At 34.7% G+C, this 21608-nt stretch overlaps 1 protein-coding gene across 5 annotated transcripts in view; it reads right to left on the bottom strand.

Annotated features, from left to right (window-relative positions):
- LOC115212779 (oxysterol-binding protein-related protein 8) overlaps positions 1-21608 on the bottom strand; it is a 143312-nt gene that overhangs the window by 66484 nt on the left and 55220 nt on the right. Inside the window, exons 2-7 of one of the 5 annotated variants that reach the window (XM_036503841.1) lie at positions 15971-16066; positions 12691-12793; positions 11853-11930; positions 8716-8904; positions 2803-2925; positions 1148-1232 (exon numbers count right to left, since the gene is read on the bottom strand). In XM_036503841.1, the coding sequence (XP_036359734.1) occupies positions 1148-1232; positions 2803-2925; positions 8716-8904; positions 11853-11930; positions 12691-12705 (490 nt within the window). In that variant the 5' untranslated portion in view covers positions 12706-12793; positions 15971-16066. Of the gene's footprint in view, positions 1-1147; positions 1233-2802; positions 2926-8715; positions 8905-9038; positions 9334-11852; positions 11931-12690; positions 12794-15970; positions 16067-21608 lie in introns of those variants that run through there. The other 4 variants (XM_036503842.1, XM_029781464.2, XM_029781465.2 and 1 more) reach the window with 4 other exon arrangements.

Here is a 21608-nt window from a genome sequence, read left to right as displayed (position 1 = left end):
GCTTTTAGCTGATTACCAGTACTTGACTAGTATTTTCTGTTACTGACTTCAGAAGTATGAAAAGCAAAGTTGACTTTTGCAAGATTTGAACTCAGAATGTGAAAGGCTCTAACTGCAATGCTTTTTCTTTCTTTCTTTTTTTTTTTTAGGTATTCTATCATTTTTTATGAACCGCCATCTATCTAACCCTTTAGCATTCAGATTACACTGTCATATGTAATGATTTTTTAATTCAAATTGTTTTGAATTAATCATGCATTATCTTATATAGCTTTGAGGTTTCAAAGATGTGATTATTTATTATTAGAATGTCAGTGCAGGATAGGTGTAAGAGGCTCGATATGGCCAGTTTGAATGTAAAACATGTAGCATATTTGGGCTGGATATAGGCAGTTTAAATGATAAAGGGTTAAATATAGCAAACATTAAAAGACTTAAGATTGATTGAAACTGTTCAAAGTGTTTCATTCACAGAAAAGACAAAATAAAATTAATTTTAGTGAGAAGCTTGATTGAAAAAAAAAGGAAAATAGTCACTTGAGTGAAAAAGAGAAAAACTGCTTAATATGGTAAATTAATGAAGCAAAATGAACAATTAACAGACATTGTCATAAGTGAGATAACAATTTGTATTTGTTTGTTCATTTTCTCATGTCCATTTTTCCATGCTAGCATGGGTTAAATGAATATATTACTGCGTACGGCACTGTTTTACAGTAAGATGTCTTTCCTGATGCTAACCCATGCCTGCTTTTTTTCAAGTAAGGGTCTCTTATTCAACAGTTTCAAAGACACAAATTGAACAGGTAATTGACTGACAGAAATGCCAACAACAACATCACTTGAATGTTGCAGGTTTTATATAAGTGACTACAAATATAAACACACACACTATGAGCTTCTTTTTGGTTTCTATCAACCAAATTCACTCATAAGGCTTTTGGATGGTCTGGGGCTGTGCAGTGGAATTGAACTCTTATCCATGTGGTTGGAAAGTGAACATGGCATGCCTGCACTTTTATTGCACAATATAAATCCAGTGTATATTAAGGAACATATCAAAAGCAAGGATTTTCAAGTAATGATTTATAAGAAGAATTCAAGATTTCATTTTGAAAATTAATTAATATGTTCTTTATAGTCTTACCGTCTGATTCTGAAGGAGCACGGAATATTAGATGGGAATATGGCAGAGGCTGAAATAAGGCACCAATTGTCTCTCCTTTTGGTCCCTGGTTAAAAGAATAAAGGAAGCATTAAATGAAGCTCTCTACAGCATAAATTCACAAGATAAAACATTGTTTGTGAAAAGGAGCTATTTTAATAGTCTTGATAAATCTGATGAATAAGGTAAACACTATCAATTTAAGTATGTTTAAGAAATAATGACAACTATGTGAAGTTGAAAATAAAGTAGCATGTAAGGAAGAAATAACTAATGTATGCATATAAGAAGGCTCTGTCTTGGAAAAACACCTCCTCCAATAAGAAGGATTAAGAATAATTAGATATAATAAAACTGACCACATGAACAAGATTAACTGGCCTTGTGTTAGTTATGAATTCAATGGTCAAGCATGAAAGAACAAACTAAGAAGTCTAGGACAGATCATGATAAAAGCTACCAAAAAGACTTCAAATATACCGTAAAGAACTGATCGAACTGGAAAGCAAGAAAGAGACTTATACACATCTGGCACAGTTTCAAGTTTGAGCAGGATTTGTCAAAATTCATAAATTAAAGGGCCATGAGTGCTAGAAACTAGCTTGCCTTAATGGAGTAAAAAATTATAAACTCCTTCCAAAGTAGTCTGGGGTAGAAACTAAATCTCATTTTCTACAAGTCTTACAAGACTCGTAGATAAAATTCAACTTGAAGTGAACTTATTTGATGCCAACTTGCCAGAAATTATTTCTGTTTTTATGATACAAATCTCTTTAGTTTTAAAGTTTTACTATTTAAATTATCATATTTTTTCTATCTTAATTTGGTGTAAGAATCTTTTGTTAAGCCATGTTTTAAACTCCCCATTTAATAATCCTTTCAACTACAGGTACAAGGCCTGAAATTTGTGGGGCAGGGTTAAGTTGATCACAATGACCCCAATACTTGACTGGTACTTAATTTATTGACCTCGAAAGTTGACCTCAGTGGAATTTGAATTCAGAATGTAAAGACAAGCAAAATACCACTAAAATTTTGCCTGACATGCTAACTCTTCTGCCAGTTCACCACCTCAACTCCCAATTCAATAATGACTTCAAATTTAAGTACAAGGCCAGCAATTTTGAGAGAAAGGGATTCATTGATACTGTTGCCTGCCTGTACCCCAGTCAACCTAAAAAAAGTAAATAGCAAAGTTGACCTTGGCGACATTTTAACTCACAATGTAAAGCTGAAAGAAATACATGGCATTTTTCCAACACTTATATTTCTACCAGTTAACCACCTTAGACACCAATTTGATAGTGTAAAAATACTTATGTTACTAAATCCCTCCAAATTTTAAATTATTTTTATAATTAATTAAAACACATAGGCAGTGTTGCTATAAATGTGGTCACAAAAAAGACAGAAATGGAACGCCATTCCAACTAACAGAAACAGCCTTATTTAAAGGAGCAATGCAATAACAGCTGCAGGATTTGAACTCCTGGTGCTTGTATAACAAGTGCTGATTTTTGTTTGCTTAAAAATACAGTTGTAATTTTTATTAAAAATTATACTTTGCAAAGAAAAATAGGACATAAATAAAATAAATTCCAAATGAAAATAATATTTAAATATTTAAAAATAATTACCTTTGTGGCCCATATTGACTGATCCAATGGGTGGAACAGTTTGAAGCAAAATCCATCTTTCTTTGAGGGTCTTTCAATTAAGCGGCAAGTATTTAATAAGATTGTTCCAATCCAATGGCTACTCTGTTAAAGTTAAAATACATAAACGTTTCTTAACAAAAAATGTTCGTTTTTGTGAGTAACTGATCGCTATTTACATAATTGTTTAAGTTAAATTCAAAATTCAAAGCATTGACAGAGTCATATAAATGATAAAATAGGGTTCCTTGCTCCTTTATCATGTGGTGCAGAAGCTAGGGATAGATGAGTGGTTGGTGAGAGCTGTACAAGCCATGTACAGGGTAGCTATCAGTAAGATGAGAGTCACCAATGAAGGACTTTAATGTTCAAGTAGGAGTCCACCAGGGATTGGCTTTTAGCCCCCTCTTGTTTATCATAGTCCTCCAAACTATAACTGAGGAATTTAAGACTGGTTACCTTTGAGAGCTCTTATTGCTGAGCCTCTACAAGAACCAGAGAAGAAATTACAGGTATTGAAGCAAGGTCTGGAATCAAAGGGCCTTAGAGTAAATTTAACGGACCAAAGTCTTGATAAGTAGGAAAACAGACAAATCACAGATCCCTTCAGGGAAACGGCCTTCCTTGATATGTAGAAAAGGTATCAGGAGAAACTCCATATGGTGCACCCAGTGCAAGCTATGGACACAGCAGATGTGCAAGTAGATTAAACACCAGGAATGAACAAAAAATAGATCCCATCAAATGTTGTGGGGAGTGGGGTTCTTAGAAGTAGTAGACAGTTTTCCATCACTTAGGTGACCAATTGAGTAATAGGGGAGGTTGTTCGAAAGCACAGCTGCTAGAGTAAGAATAGGCTGGGTGAAGTTCAGAGAGCTACTATCTTTGTTAGTAATGAAGGGCCTCTCTCTCAGAGTGAAAGACATTCTCTCTCTCAGAGTAACAGTTTTTGTGATGTCTTTGCAGCTTTATTAATAAAGTATGTATGATCTGCAGCTGAATTCTGTTTTTAAATGACTTGCTTCGAGAGTTGCATTTGGTATATGTTTATTTATTTTAGTAGTTTTGATTTTAAGAGTCCCTCCTAGTGTGTAGCATTTATATGTAATAATGCCCTCTATATTATATAAATAAATATATTTAAGTGAAAAAATTGGTGGATTTTTTCTCTTATGAGGTTTTTCACGCTGACTACTTAATAAATTCTTATGAAGATTTTATCCTATTTTTAAATTGTAAATTTAACCGGAGTATATTCAGTACTGAATTTTTATTCCGAATAAGCACAATGTTACTGAAATGCAATTCAAAAAAGCCCACCATTTACATAGATGTATAAGGGGTGAACATTTCTATATACTACATTGGATATGATGATTGTTCGTCTGGTATGTTGATTTTGTTCATTCATTATAAATCTCGAATTTTGCTTGCACTGATGAGTAAAGAGTACACACCACTGCACTGATTATGAAATCACAGTGATCTGTAGCTGAATTCTGTTTTTAAATGACTTGCTTCGAGAGTTGCATTCGGTACGATATGTTTGTTTATTTTAGTAGTTTTGACTTTAAGAGTCCCTCCTAGAGTGTGGCATTTATGTGTAATAATGCCCTCTATATAATATAAATAAATATATTTAAGTGAAAAAATTGGTAGATTTTTTCTCTTATGAGGTTTTTCACGCTGACTACTTGATAAATTCTTATGAAGATTTTATCCCATTTTTAAATTATATATATATATATATATGATTATTTGAGGGAATATTAATCCTAACTTACAGGGGAAAAAATTCAATTTAGAAAAACTAAATCAAATTTCACATAATATAATATATATATAAAAATTAGAAAATTAGAATTAATTTTGTTAGACAATATATTATTTAATTATTAGGTGGTATATTTATTATTTAAGTAGTATTAAATTTAAGATAATTAGATATTATATTAATTGATATTTAGTCAACTATATTATAGAGTGATATATTAAATCTATTGATACTACACATATATATTAATTATATAGTTAGTTTATTTAATGAGTTTGTCTATATTTGAACCATTTCTTATTTTGATTACAATATTAATGACTTGTACTAGCATTGTGTATATTAATTAATTTTAAAGTATTGAATAATTTAAGCATTGTTTTTAATTTTCACTTAATGTATATTTAGTATCTTATATATATATATATATTTTAAAGTATATTTATTAATGAATTATTTTATTATACTATTTTATTTTTAACCTGATGAGTGGCTATATTTATATCAAAGTGATTTCACTACTACTAATAATTTTTTTTACTATAATCATTTCTTAAATATAGCCACGAAACACGTGTCGTTATTCTACCAATTATATACGTCTTTATTATTTTTTGCAATTTACTTAATCATTGGTATTTTATTGTTATTTTAATTTAAATATTTCTATTATATGTAATTTTCTAGATGGTGTAATTTAATTGTTCATTTTGAATTGATAAAAGGTGTTTTTTTCTAATTTATATATATATATATATATATTTATTTATATTGAGAGAGAGTGGGGAGAAAACACAGAAAAGATGTGCATATGTATGTGGGTGTATATATACATACATATATCTATCTACATGTGTGTCAGTGTGTATCTTTAGAAATTAAGAAAATCTCAAATACAGGAGAATAATTGTGAAAACAGCTTTAGAATATTGTATATTGTACCCCTATAGACAGAAATAAGTGGCCTGGAAAAACAGGTGTAAATTTAGTATATATTTCATACACACACACACATACAATCTTAGCTAATTAGGAAAATAATTAGCTCAGATGAGATGCTGTTTGGGTTAGTGCCAGGATAGGGAATCACTAATGTCCTCTTTTTAGCATAACTACTTCAAAAGAAGTTCTTAACTAAATGCAAGCAACTACATCAAATTTTTGTTGGTCTTCTCCCATCTCTAAATATATCCCCTTACACTCTTACGGAACATTCCCCACTATCCCCTCTGTACTACTTATACCACCCTCCACTGTTCCCTGTGGATAAGCCCCAATACATCTCCAACACCATCTATTTCTCTCTCTCTCTCTCTATCTTTCTCACTCAGTCTCTCTATCTTTCTAACACTCTCCCACTTTCCTTCTCTATCCTTGCCCTACTGGAGTATCTCCTCTATAGTAAGATAACTATTCCTGTCTCTCTATCACACTCTTAACCTCTCACCTGACACACAACCACTTCCCTTGGTTCCACTCCCTCATTCACCTAAGAGTGTTCTGTAAGTTACTTGGCAACCCCACTGGTGCTGGTACCATGTAAAAACCACCCGTGCTGGTGCCACATAAAAACACCTGCACTGGAACCACATAAAAAGTATCCATGCTGGTTCCACTTAAAAAGCAACTGTGCTGGTGCTACAGAAAATGTACCTGTGCTAATGTCATGTAAAAAGCACCCAGTACACTCTGGTAAGTAGTTGATGTTAGGGAGGGCATCCAGCCATAGAACCAAGCCACAACAGACAACTGGAGCCTGGTGCAGCTCACCAGCTCCTGTTAAACCATCCGACTCATGCCAGTATGGAAAATAGACATTAAAAGGTAGTGTTGATGATGGTGATGTGGAGAAAGCTTTTGACTTTATACAGCAGTGGTCACTAAAAGGTCAGTGTGTAAATGAAGGACTTATGAGAGTTGTGTAAGCCAAGTACAATGGTACTGTTAACTATGTGACAGCTACCACAAGGAATTTAACATACAGGTATATGTCCCACAAGGTTCATATTTTGGCTTCACTCTTCCTGTTTATTATAGTTCTCCAGGTTATAAGAGGTGTTCAAGACTGGCTGTTCAGAGGAACTCCTGTATGCCAACAACCAAGTCCTCACAGTCAAATTACCATTTATTTTTCCAGCCAGAGGCTGGTAAATGTAGAAGGTAATTAGAAGAAAAGTTTCAGTCATGGAAACAAAGCCAAAAATCAAGTAGAATCAAATAAATTACTGCCACATCATCATCTCTTAATGTCCATTTTCCATGTTGGCATGGAGACAGTTTGAAAGAAGCTGGCAAGTCAAAAGACTGTGCAAAGCTCCTTGCCATGTGGGAAGAAAAGGATTTTGTATGTGACAGACACAAAGAGGTAGCTAAAAGTAAGATCACCCATGAAATGAGTTGTCAGAGAAGTCAAGAAGGTTCCCTATAAAAGTAGCTGAAAGATAGAGTTAGCCAAGTGACCTAATCAGAAGTAAAGGTCAGTGTTCTGAAAGTATAGTAGCCAGAGTAAGAATGGGATGTGAAAAGTTCAGGGATCTGTTACTGCTGCTGGAAATGAAGGGACTCTAAGTAAGGTACATACTGTATGATGCTTACATACAAAGTGTGATAGAGTATGGCAGTGAAGCATGAGAACTAAACAAACAGATGTGTGAAGGCTGGAAAGACAAGTGAACATGCACCACCAGATGTCATTTTGCATGAACAATGGAGAACAGATGAACTGAAAGAAAAACTGGGTAGAAGAGAAATTTGTTGCTGTGTGCTAGGATAATTAGGCCTCTCATCTGAACAAGATAAGAGAATGTAAAAGGCAATTAGTTGCTTTAAACAATACTTGAGTAGTTGTTGCGTAACTCCAGGTCAGCTATGATCAAGTAGACCTATGGCACATAAATAATCAGCTGAATGACTAAGTACAACCTACAGACTTGTTGTTCAAGATATAGCATGTCTTTGTCTTTACTAAGAATTATAACTGCACACTCTGAATAGCAATTATGAACCATATGGGGTGCAGTGTAACAGTCTGAAAATGTATTCTCTCCACTGTGCCTCTAGATTCCAGTAGTGGCCACAGCATAGACAAAAGGTGGACTCATTCAGAACATTGCAATTACTTTTCCTCTGCAATTATCATTGGTGGTCTGCTAATTACAAGTAGAATTTATGGAAAGAATAAGCTGTGAAGATTTGGAAAGAAAATGAAGCACTGAGTAATCAACATCATCATCATCATTTAGCATCCGCTTTCCATGCTAGCATGGGTTACCCGGTTCAACTGGGGTCTGTGAAGCCAAAAGGCTGCACCAGGCCCAGTCTGATCTGGCAATGTTTCTACGGCTGGATGCCCTTCCTAACGCCAACCACTCCGTGAGTGTAGTGGGTGCTTTTTACGTGCCACGATCAGATGGTGCTTTTTATGTGCCACTGGCACGGAGGCCAGGCGAGGCTAGCAACAGCCACAATTGGATGGTGCTTGACAATTAAATTAATCAGGAAAATGTATAAAATTATGATGATAGGCATTATTTGGACATCTAATGCACATTAAACAATTATTAAAAATAAATCTTAAAATTAAAGTTTTATCTTTTATCTTTTACTTGCTTCAGTCATCAGATTGCAGCCAGGCTGTGATACCGCCTTGAAGAATTTTAGTTGAACAAATTTACCCCAGTACCTTTTTCTTTTTAAAGCCTGGTACTTATTTTATTGGCCACTTTTGCTGAACAGCTAAGTTATGGGATGTAAACACACCAACACTGGTTGTCAAGCAGTGGTGGGGGACAAACACACACACATATTTATATATACAACAAGCTTTTTTTCAGTTTGTGTCTAGCAAATCCCCTCAGAAGGCTTTGGTCCACCTGAGGCTATAGTAGAAGAGACTTGCCCAAGGTGTTATGCTGCGGGGCTAGAACCCAAGACTATGTGGTTGAGAAGCAAACTTCTCACCGTCTCAACACACAGTCACATTGTCAGACTTCTTCAGATATATCTGGTGACACACAGTTGAAGAACACCATGCATTGCATGCAAAAATAAAAATTTTGGTGGAACAATGGTGAAAATGGTCAGGGATATTTTCAGAAAAAAAACAAATCTAATCCAATTACCTTCTGTTTTTCACTTTTGTAAAGTACCAGTAAGCCAGGTTTTAACACACACCATAGCTTAGTCCAACTTTTCAGAGACCCTCGGATTTTCAACCAATCTGCGAGAATGATGACAGAGGGATCACTCAAGGTGGTTAGTAATTCACGAGCAACTTGTTTCTTTTGGCTGCGATAATTTTTTTTCTGCATCTGTCATAAAATACAACAAAATATTAATAGATACTTTTTTCATTCAAATGCTTATTTCTTAAAAATCATGTGTATATGTGTATATATATATATATTTATTTACTTTATCTCTCACACACACACACTTTCTTTACCTTGTTTATTTGCAAAATGTTTTTCTTCCTAGTTTAAAACTTCTTAACATTCATTGTGTAAAAACTAGTGAGTTGGTGGTACATGCCATACAAGTCAATTCTGTAGCCCAAAGGGAGCCATTGCACTTTACTTATCTTGCGTTTGTACTTCAGTCAATAGCCTAGGAAGGGATAGTATCCAGTTTGGTACTACATGATGATGAAATACCCCATCATTTTAAGACAGAATCATTGGATAATGTAGTCCAAATATGATCATGGCATGAATACTTTTGATCATACATCTGCTCAGTCAGAGCTGGTACTAAACAACATGATACTATTTGAAGGCCTTTTCATTTCAAACTTGTATTGATGATGTCATAATGTCTTACACTTGCATGGATACCACTTAGAAATAATTATGGTTCTCCATAGATATGGTATCAGATTGATTTAAAAAGGAAATTTTGAAGTTAAAACTGAAAACTCACAAATACACCCAATCTTCTTTTTTTTTAATTAAATATTTTAAAAACTACATTAACATTTTTGTTATTAAATTTCTGTTGGAATATGCTGCTTTAGTTTCAAATACTTTTGAAAATAATGAAGAATCGAGTAAAATAGTTGTGTTTATAAAACCTTTTGATACCAACTCATCTGAAACTGCCCTTGGTTCTTTGACACAAACATCCTGTCAAAGTAATCAAAATCAAAGCCTTCCACCAAAATTTTATGCTATATTCCAAACACCATCTTAATTATAACCAGAATTATTTTACAAAATTCTTAATTATTTTAAAAAACCAATTATAACAAAGGCAGTGTATTTCAATAGAAATATGGCATCAAAAGTGTTAAAACTGTGTATAGAACATAGTGTTTTGATAGCAGTTTTTAATGTAAGATTACTTTAAACAGGAAGTTTATATTATAGAACCAGTGATACTCTCAGACAGGTTGTATCAAAAGGGTTAAGCTTTAGATAATGAGTAAAGCTGACCTAACAGCCCAGCATTTTTATGCTAGAAAGATAAAGGCACTAATATCTTCAAAAATGAATATACTTTTGTCAGTTGAGAATCAGATAAACAGTATAGAATTTTAAATTAACAGAATCTTATTTATTTTGTATTCTGTAACAAAAAAAACTTCAATGTAGAAGCATAAGTAAGATAAATAAACAAATAGGCATAGCATGTAAAAACATTCTCATTTCTATATCAACTTTTGCACTATTTAGAATTGTTCTACAAATTTGGACATTTACATGTAGTTTTGAAGTTATTCTCAAGGCAAGAACTCTCTTCTATGAAGTATGAGTAATAGCTACTTTTCAGCCATATAGATATATAATAATTATAGTGAACTTATTGTATACTGCGCTCAGGTGCACTACAACTCATCATAAAGCTCAAAACTGAATGAACAGTACATAAAATATGTACAGGGTGTACTGTTGGTGAATTTCAGGAAGCATGGAAGTTTTGAAGGATGTAGTGTCTTGACAGATAACAGCTGATGCAGGTAGTTTATTCCATGTTTCAGCAATTCTGAGTGTAAAAAAAATGCTTCTGAAAGTCATTGGTGTTGTGATGTCTTTGTTTACTTCAATCAAACAGTACAATGTTTAAACACATTATTTATTTAATCTGCACCCATTTAAGTTATCCATCAAATGGAATGCTTATTTTTTTCACTTTGTTTTGAATTAATCATGCTATATATCTCATAGCTTTGAGATTTCGATGATGTGATTGCATATTTTTAGAGTGACATTGTAGGGTGGGCGTGAGACATTGGATCTAGCTGGTCTGAGCATAAAACAGCTGCAATATTTAGGCTGGATATGACTGGTTTAAATGTTAAAGGGTTAAAGGGCTAATCTCTTGCTTATGTCACCTATAATGTATCATCATTAAGTACACATCTGCTTTTCCATGCTAGTGTGGGTAAGAAATAGTAATAACAAGATGGTTGAGAAACATGTCAAGTCTTCCAACAGTAATAATAATTCTTTCTACTATAGGCACAAGGCCTGAAATTTGGAAGAGGAGATATATTAATTATTCCAGTACTTGACCCCAGTACTCAACTGGTACTTATTTTATTGATCCTGAAAGGATGAAAGGCAAAGTTGACCTTAGAACTTACAGACGGACGAAATGCTGCTAAACATTTTTCCCAGTGTGTTAATGATTCTGCCAGCTTACCGCTTTAACAATAATAATGGTTTCAAATTTTGGCACAAGGCCAGCAATTTTGGAGAGTGGTAAGTCAGTGAAATCAACCTGAGTGCACAACTTGTACTTATTTTATTGACTTCAAAAGGATGAAAGGCAAAGTCGACCTCAGCAGGATTTGAACTCAGCACATAAAGATGGAGAAAATACTGCTAAGCATTGTGCCCAGCTTTCTAACGATTCTACCAGCTTACTGATTTTTGCAGAGTTCTTAACCCTTTAGCATTCAGATTACTCTGTTAATTATAATGCTAATTATTTTGAATTAAGCACATATTATTTCATAGCTTTGAGATCCTCTTGACGTGATTAATTTTTTTTTTTTTTGGAATGACATTGTAGGGTAGGTGTAAGTGGTTGGATCTGGTTGGTTTGATCATAAAACAGGTAGACTATTTTGGCTGGATATGATTGATTTAAATGCTAAAGAGTTAAACAACATAGTGGTGCTTTCTATACAATAAAGAATATTAGCGCTTTAAAAAATAAATTGAGTGCATTGGTCAAAACTGACGAGTCATTTCTATACAGTCATCTGAAATAAATTATTGTTTACTGACATTGTTAAAAGACTAAAATTGTTCATTACCTTGAGTGATTCCCTCTTGGATTGCTTAGAGCCCATGTTACTTTTCTCTGCCATTGGACTGTACAACTTGCTTTCAGACTAGCAGAGGGAAAACAGATTGAAAACATTTAGTAAAATTGTCTGAAACAAGAGAAATTAATTGTCTGAATCAGAGTAGGAATATACAACTTATTTAAGGATAAAATATTTAGGAACAGTATATAATCAACTTGATCAATTAACCAACCATACTTGCATAACTTACAATGAAATTAGTGTGGAAATGAATTCAAGCTTATATACTAGTTTGCAGGCAGTGAAACCAAGAAACAAAGAGAGAGGGAACTGTTACTATTATTATTATTATTATTACTGTAAACACCAAAATGCTTTTAATTTAATATGCTTGTTTAAGCATGAAATGAATAGTAATGCAAATTCAAATATTTTAATAAATTATTACAACAGTTTCTACAAATGTAACCTTGATGTAAAAGTGTAATTATTTCCAGTAAACTTGACACAAACAATTAAGACTGGTTGTGTACCCTGATGCCTGTGTTGAGGCTTGAACTCATGACATTTGTGCAAGGAGTTCAACTCCTACTCCTTTATCATATTGTCTCTACATTTCCCCTCACCATCATTGTTAAGATACATTCAACAATGTTATCAATGTTGCAGTGAACCCTTCATAACACTGAACACAGAACAATATTTAATCTATAAACAGTATACAATAATCACTAACAAGAGACATAACAAAAAAAAAGTAAAATAAAACTGAATACATAAATAAGTGAACAATATTCAACAATTGACAAGATCAGAACAACAATATTTAACATAGTTAACATACAATTTTCTGTGTCATTTTCACTAATGATAAAATTCCATTACTTTTGCTCTTTCATTTGAAGAAAGGGATTCATTGGCCCCATCGTGATCTTCATCAGCTCCACCTTTAATAAGATAAAGAAAAGAAAAAAAAGAGTAGAATCAAGAACCAAAGGAAACTTGATGGTCTGGTGTTGACAATCAATCAAAATTTATAGAAGAGTTTGATAAGCTCAGCTACCAGGAGAAGTGAAAAATGTTTCGACTCTACTCTTTACAGCAGATGAACTTAACCATAAACTTTTTTATTTGCTACAAATAAAGAAAGTAACAATTTAACAGCAGAAGTTTCTTAATCCTTTAACTGTGGAATTAAATTTCAGTCATCTGAGTAATGATATTAAATATCAACCAAAAAACAGACAAAAAATAGTCCCAAACATGACATACCTCAACAAAAGAGAGGTTGCTATATAAAACTGTTTTCTGCAGTTAACAGTGAGGAAATTTTGAGTGGATATTTCTAATTTCCACAGTAAAAGATCTAAATAGCAGACCTGCCAAGCCAAGTGAAATTGTAACTGTGGCTGATGCCAGTGTCACATAAAAGGCACCTTTCAAGTGTCAAACCTCGTAGAGGCAATGTGGCCGATGCCGGTGTCACATAACTAGCATGTAAGAAGCACCTTTCAAGAGTTGGGCTTCACAGATGCAATGACAAATGACCGAGACCTTTGGCAATATGCTGTGCTTGAAAAGACTCATCAAGTCGAGTGAAATCATAGTCATGGCAGATATTGGTGTGCTGGTGGCACATAAAAGCACCCATTACACTCTCGGAGTGGTTGGCATTAGGAAGGGCATCCAGCTGTAGAAACCATGCCAAATCAGACTGGAGTCTGGTGCAACCCCTCAGCCTATCAGGCCTGGTCAAACCACCCAACCCATGCCAGCATGGACAATGGACATTAAATGATGATGATTCTTAAACAGTAACAGTAGTAGTTTCTCAAAGTTTTAGGTAAAAGATAGAAACAACTGACAACCTATATTACTGGTACTTGTAACAATTTGTACCCATCCCACAACTTCTTTTGGATGTCACCTCCCTGCCCCTTCCCAACATGGGTTCAGTAGAGACATGGAAAATAAGGAACTCAGATACCTAAAAGCAAGCAATATAATAATGAGTTCTCTTGGTCACTGTCCATGAGTTGCTAAGTTTTATTTCTCCTGTTTGGTGGTTAAGAAGCTTGCTTTGTAACTATGAGGTTTTGGGTTCAGTCCCATTGTGCAGCACCATGGGCAGGTGTCTTCTTCTATAGCTCCAGGCCAACCAATGTCTCATTTGTGTGTGTGTGTGTTTGTGGTTGTTTGTCCCAATCACCACTTAACAACCAATGATGGTTTGTTTACATCCTTATAACAGTTTGTCAGAAGAGACTGAGAGACCAAATACCAGGCTTTAAAAGAAAAATTAGTACTGGGGACAATTTGTTCAACTATACTCTTCAAGGTGGTGTCCCAACATGGTCACAGTCCAAAGACTGAAACAAGTAAAAGATAAAAGGGGTGTGTGTGTGTACACACACACACATATATTATTGTTTGAATTAACTTTAGTTACTTATTAATTCTGGCAGAATTTAAACCCAGAACAATTAATTATCAAATTAGAAAACCTAAACCATCAACCATCTCAACCAGTACATTGTTATTTATTATCGGGTAGGCAAGGCAGTTACCCTTGCCTGGTGGCTGTGGCAAAAGAGGTTGTTTGGTGGACAAGGCTGAAAGGCATGAGGACAGATACATTCCTCTTTGGTAGAGATCTCATTGACGTTTTCAAGTTTCACTTGTAGAGGAAAGTGCTGTCCTTGATTGGGTTTATTGGAAGGTGGGTGAAAGTTGCGAAAATGGTACCTCTCTAAGTGAAGACCTGTGAGTTGGAGAGAAGAAATTGGGGAGGGCATTTGCACTTAGAGTTTCAGGGAAATCTCTGACAGTGTGGTTTCTCAATGAACCCTAGAGGTGTCACTATATCAGGAGAGCCACATCTCTATCATCCTCCCCATCCACCCCCACTTTTTATTTTTTACCTTTGTATGCTATGCATGTCTCCCTTCCTTCCCTGTGTACTTTATCTTATTTTTTTATCATTTCATTATTATATTTAAACCCCCACACTTTATGCTTGTCTCTGTATTGTCCTCCTCACCCTTCACCCTTGTAGCAAATAAATGAAATTATTATTATTATTATATTATTATTATTAGTAGTAGTAGTAGTAGTAGTAGTAGTAGTAGTAGTAGTAGTAACAGTAGCAGCAGCAGCAGCGGTGGCAACAGCAGTAGTTATGGTAGTAGCAAATTCCTTTAATTCAGCTCAAAGCCGATTCTAGATCCCAGTATGTTAATAAAATTCATTCTTCTCAATCCCAGAAGATTAGTAACAGTATAATTGGCACAGGAAGAATATTAACTACAAAGTCCACAAATCCCAATAGACTTATATTAGAGAGTATATGGTGAAAATAAAAGTGCAGGATACTACTACTGCTATCCTGCTTGTTACTGACTTAAGATGGGTGAAAGATGAAGCTCATTCCACCAGTATTTGAACTCAGCACACAGAGAGTCAAAACTAAATATTTTAAGCAGGGCTGTCTTAACAGTATTATAGGCCCCTAGGAAAATCAATGCACTGGGCCCTATAGTATTTACTTAATACTTGATGTTTCGAAATTTAAATTTTGAATTTAGGTTTAATTGTATGAAGGAGTGAAATGTACGGTTTCCATCAGTCAGACCACCTTGTGGTCCCAGTAAACAGAATGGAAAAGGTACTGTCCCAGAGGATGGAGAGGGAAGTGTGCTGAAACAGCCACCCTGACTTGCGGTGGTTGTATTTGCGGACAGCCATCTCTGCCCCAAGATGGCTGTGAGAAGGGATATGGTCCGGGATAGATTGGGAGCTAGAATGCCAGAGGTTTCCACTGCCACAGGCTCGACCATGAGCAACTGACAGTTTGCTTTTCTCAGCCTGACAAGCAGTAGAGCCTGGGGTGGTAGCAGACAGTAAGCCACAGTATACAAAGATCAGAATAGGACCCTTTGACCTGTAAGGCCCCTGTGCAAGTGGTAGTGGCAGCAGCAGCAGCAGCAGTAGTAGTAGCAGTAGTAGTAGTAGTAGTAGTAGTAGTAGTGTTGACTTCTAACTTCAGCACAAAAACACAAGTTAGCCAAGATAAAATAGGCCAAATAAATTGATCTCAGTGCATCACTGATACTTAATTCATTAACCTTGGAGATATTGTAGGCAAAGTCAGTCCTGGGAAAATACGAACTCGGTAAATAAAGGAAGGAAATTTACTAATGTGTAGCACTTAGCCCGTTGACCTGTATATAAAAAAAAAAAAGAAAAAAAAGTATTGATTATAAAATAATTTCCATCTTATTGCTGTTCACATTCTAAAACATCCACTTTCACATACAAATATTCTGTAAAGACACAGTATGGCTATTTTTAACATAGTCCCTCTCCTGTAGCGAGTTGTCACTGAATAACATGAGTGTTCTATTTTAGCCACAACTGTTTTTAAAACTACGTAGTGTCTACAAATTTTGCTGCAAAGTTTGATTTACTATAAACATCTCTTTAATACATCTGTATACGCCATTTATTTTGGGATCAGCTGTAAACATTGTGTAAGAACACGGCAGTGTAAGCTAACTCAAATGTTGTAAACAGAATATAACAAAAAGCGATAACAAGTGCAATAAAATTGACTTAAATGACTGAGTGTGTTGCTTAAGTAGGTCCAGTGTTTATCAAAATAATTCATTGACCACTATAAATGCCATTAAATGCACTGAAACTTCTCTGCATGCAATTAAAACTTACATTTATAGGATATAAAAGGAAACTATATTGATATGTAAGATTTATCCATATGTCTTACAAAGACTATTCAGAAAATAATAAATAAACAAACAAACAGTTTGCAATAAAATGTCAACAACAGACTAACAATCAATATTCTAGCAATTAGCAAAATAAGAAAAATTACTTAATGCCATATGATTGACATCTGTGTTATTTTACTGTTGCTGTGACTGTTATCATTGCAACTATTTTGAGAATTGAAATAACCAATGTTTTTTTGGTGGTGTGATTGAGTTGTGATGAAAAACAGTAACCACAAATCAATCACTTTCAATGGATAAAGCATTCAACTTCAGTACAACCAAGGACAAACAGGCTATGTCTGTATTTATTTCAAATGGCTGTCTACCAGTTTTCAACTTATAATGCATAAAGAACAGAAGTAGCAATTTGTAACATCCAACTGCCCTGTAAAGGTTTAGCCTTTCCAAAACTTTCCAGTTGCTTCTTAACCCTGACTTTGGGTCACTGTATAGCGATCACACACAGACTACAGCCTGCACAAGTTCCCGAATGCCACAATTAATGAAAAATTACCTCAAATTGTTTTTAGTAGTGTGGACTGCCTGACAATGTGTCATGTCTCATGCAACCTACTTCTCAAGAAAAGTTACCCATCCTGTTGTATAGTGTTAAAGTGGGAAACAAAAATGAATTCCTTTCAATTCCAACTACTACTAAGTTCATTGTGCTCTTTTCCAGTTGTCTTCCAGTTCAGATTCACTGAATTCTCAGCCTTAGTAATAATATATAAATAATACTGCCTTTATCATTCTATTTATTTTTTGAGCCCAGTGGCCTTTGGCAACACCAGCGCCTGTTTCGGCTCTGTATTTCTATGTATATACTGCTATTTCCAACCACTTAATGTTTATCATTGAAAAAGGGAAATCAGACTGAAATTGCATGATCCGGTAGTCTGAGAGGCAGAAGTAGTGGTGATTGTCTGCCACTGACAATAGCTAAGATGTGCTTTTATGCACCATATAACCATATGAGAGTTTTCCCTATAGTAAATATTGTAGTATATGTGTGTGTTCAAACACAAAAGCCACTTCTAAGCGGTGATTATTTTACCTTTGGGTATTATTACTGCCTCTGTCATTATTTATTTATGTGTGTGTGTGTGTGTATAAAATCAACATTATTTTAATGTCTGCCTTCCATGCTGCATAGGTTGGACAGTTTGATAGGAGCCAGCCAAATAGAAGACTACACCAGGCTACTGTGTCTGTTTTGGCAAGGTTTTTATGACTGGATGCCCTTCCTAACACCAACCATCCTGCAGAGTTGACAGAGTGCTTTTTACAGTGTAACCCATGTGACTATATAGCTGGATCACATGACACAGTGAATATGTCAAAACTTCCCACAACAGGAATGTTTTAAGCTGTGCTTATTGGAGAAGCCATCTACACCAATAAAGTTTGATGCACTAATTTTATCCCCAGACAACAGGAACCCCACTGTTATAAACAGTTTTCAAGATCCTGAAAAGCAATATATCCATTCCCAAACTGCAAAAAGTTCTGACTGCTGGTCATTTCTCATTTAAGTATTTTCCTTCCTCGGTGATCAGATGCTTTCAGGAATCCCACATTCTGTTGACATTCAATAGCATAGCTTGTACACAAACTAGTTAATAATCAATATATATATACATAGAATATAAAACTTTTAAGAAGTCACTGTGCCAAATGTTACATTTTTTGTGGGGTGCAACCTCAAGGGTTGCTTTGTGCAGCACACAGTCTAGCTATGCCACTGGTGATAATAATCTGAGGCTTTTATTGAAAGGACACAGCAATCAAGTGAAAAGTGTCAGAATATAACTGTTTAAATTTTTGGCATAAAGCCAGCAATTTTAGGGGAGAGGGTAAGTCAATTACCCCTGCTCCAGTGCTCACTGGTACTTACTTTATTGATAGAATACTGCTATTACCAAAAAGACATGTCTATCTCAGCCCATGGTAACTACAGGGTATTTGGACTAAATTTGACAATTTTTTTTGTGCCTGTTGTTTTTGAAGAACAGCTTGATATATAGGCAATTACAGGTAAGTTCACTCACCACCATCAATTCACCACAGGAAAAGTTCACTGCCATCAATTCACTGTGAAGAAAATTCACCATGGAGAAAGTTCACCACAAGAAAAGTTCACTGGGAAAATATATCCACAGTATCTCACCATTAATAGTTAAAAACTATTTTATTGAAAAATAAACAGTGAATTGATGAGTGAATTGATGATGGTGAACTTACCAGACATGATATGACTGACCAGTCAACAGTGTTGGAGAGCATAAAGGTTTAAAGTTGTAGTTGAGAAAAACTTGGAAGACATGGAAATATCAGAAATTCTAAACATATACTTGGGTTTTTGTCAAAATATCATGATCTGGTAAATCTTGAGTCAGGAGTGGAATATGAGACAGCCGTTGAAACATGACAGTTCGTTTCATAATTATTTTACGGGACTGACTTGAAATAAAATTTCACTTCAAGCATGATGAAAAGGAAATAATACAGTAATGATATCAAATATTTTTCTGATACTTAGGAAAGTAAGTCCAATTCCTTTTATGTTTTACCTTTTACTTATGTCAATCATTGAACTGCAGCCATGCAGAGACACTGCCTTGAAGGGTTTAGTCAAATAAATTGATCCCAGTACTTATTTTTTAAAGCCTGGTACTTATTCTATCAGTCTCTCTTTACCAAATTGCTAAGTTACATAGATGAAAACAAACCAACAAATCAAGTGATGGAAGAGGGGACAAGTGCAAAGATACATCCACACACATATGATGGCCTTCTTTTAGTTTCCATCTACCAAATCCATTTACAAGGCTTTTGTTGGCCCAAGGCTATCATAGAAGACACTTGCTCAAGGGTGTTACACACTGGGACTAAACTCGAAACCATGTGGTTGGGAAGCAAACTCTGTTTCACTGCTTCTTTTTGTCTTGTTCAGTCTCTTAAAGTTTCCAATCTTATAAAGTTATACAGAAAGAATTATCTTGGCAACAACATTCCACTAGGGTAGTTTTCTGTCTGAACAGAGCTGTACAGAGAGGATGAGGCTCCTCTTCCATTTAAGCAAGATCAATACATGCAATTATGCTGTAAGTATGGTCGAAAACAAAAATTGCAATCTTCACCTTCAGAAAATGGATGCAAATATGACATTTGAAAAGTTCTGGACATGCAAATTAGTTAAGAGAAATATTTCTAGAAACATTAAAACAATTTTAAATATAACTTGAAAGAAGAACAAAGCAAAGATAGTTCAATTAGAATTTTAAAGGTTTATAAATGTACACAATATATATTTGTTTTAGTGCAGGTGTGGCTGTACTGTTAACATTCTTGCTTCCCACTACAAGACACCTTGGGCAAATGCTTTTTATTAGGGTCCTTGTAAGAGGATTTGGTATATGGAAACTGAAAGAAGCCAACTGTGTGTATGTGTGTGTGCATATATATAATTTCAATACAGAGCAAATAATTCACGAAGATATCATTCACTCTGTTATTATCTAGTGTAACAATTTAAAAATGATAACTGAATCAATAATATAAGCGATTGCAGGCCCAAAAAGACATTAAATAGCTGAAGGATTTAATTCTTATTTCTTGCAATATAGGTGCTTCAGCACTCTCAGTCATAATTAGTAATGATAAAAATTTTCCTATATGTATATATATTACACACACACACATATGTACGTATGTATGTTCGTTCATGTGTGCATATATATGTAACCTGTTGACATCATGTGATGGTTATAAAGAAGCATCACCATCATGCACGTGACAATGTTTGTGTCAAGTCCTTCATGGAAAAAAGATCTGGCCATGAGAAATATTACTTTGCTTGGAAATAGGTGAGGGTCGGTAACAGGAAGGGCATCCTACCATAGAAAATCTGCCTAAACAAATTTTGTCTGACCCATACATGCTTGGTAAGGAGGGTTTTAAATAACGCTGCTGATAATGATGATACATATGCAGTATAAGTATTGGAACAAATGTATTTGTACAAATGTCAAGATACAATGTTGGGTACAATGTCAAGACTCATTGGTTTTTTGCAGAGGAATGGATGCGTTTTTATGATATCAATAAAAAAAATGCATCTGTTCCATTAGTTGAGTTCAAGTTTTTCAGGGTTTAGTCAGTCCACTGTTGACTTCCGACATTTTTTTTTTTTTGCTTTTATGTTCCATCATTTCTATTGTTCTATTTCTTAGTTTTATAAAAATATATTGTTGTAACATGAAACAGTAGCTGAGAATCAATTATTTTTATTCAGCTAAAACATTCAACTTCAGTATAACCAAACACAAAGAGTACACATTTGTGTTCATTGCAAATGGCTGTCTGCCAGTTTTTAACCAAGGTATCTGAACCTGAGTACAATTTAAAACAACCGGGTGAGCTATATTCATCAATTTATTCTATTTTTAAAAACACTCTTTCTTTCTGCCGACAGTCAATAATCAGCCTCTGGTATCTTACATAACTGCCATACTGCTTCTTATGCAATTTTCATGGAAAAATACAACAGTAATTTTCAATTGCCTTCCTTAAGATATTTTTTTATGAGAGGGAAAGAGAGAAAAAAGTTGACCACCCCACAACTAATTTTTCATTGGTACTTTATCAAACCCAAAGGGGCAAATTTGACCTCAAGAGGATTTGAACTGAGCACAGCAAGTGAGAATAAATAATATTGGTATTTCCCAGTGGTGAACTGATGATGGTGAACTTTCCCTGTGGTGAATTGATGACGGTGAAGTTACCCATGCTGATGGCTCCAACAACAACCTGGTATTTGATGATTAACAACTATGCTAATTTGCTACAATATTTTAAAGTAAGCCTTTTCATCATCATCATCATCATTTAGCATCTGTTTTTCCTGCTGGCATAGGTTAGATGGGTTAAACAGTTTGACAGGGACTCATAAGCTGTAGAGCTGTCCAGTCTG

The sequence above is a fragment of the Octopus sinensis genome, linkage group LG6 (genome assembly GCF_006345805.1).
Source record: "Octopus sinensis linkage group LG6, ASM634580v1, whole genome shotgun sequence".
NCBI lineage: Eukaryota > Metazoa > Mollusca > Cephalopoda > Octopoda > Octopodidae > Octopus > Octopus sinensis.
The sequence above is the reverse complement of the archived record's forward strand: the minus strand, read 5'-3'. Positions and strand labels throughout refer to the sequence as shown.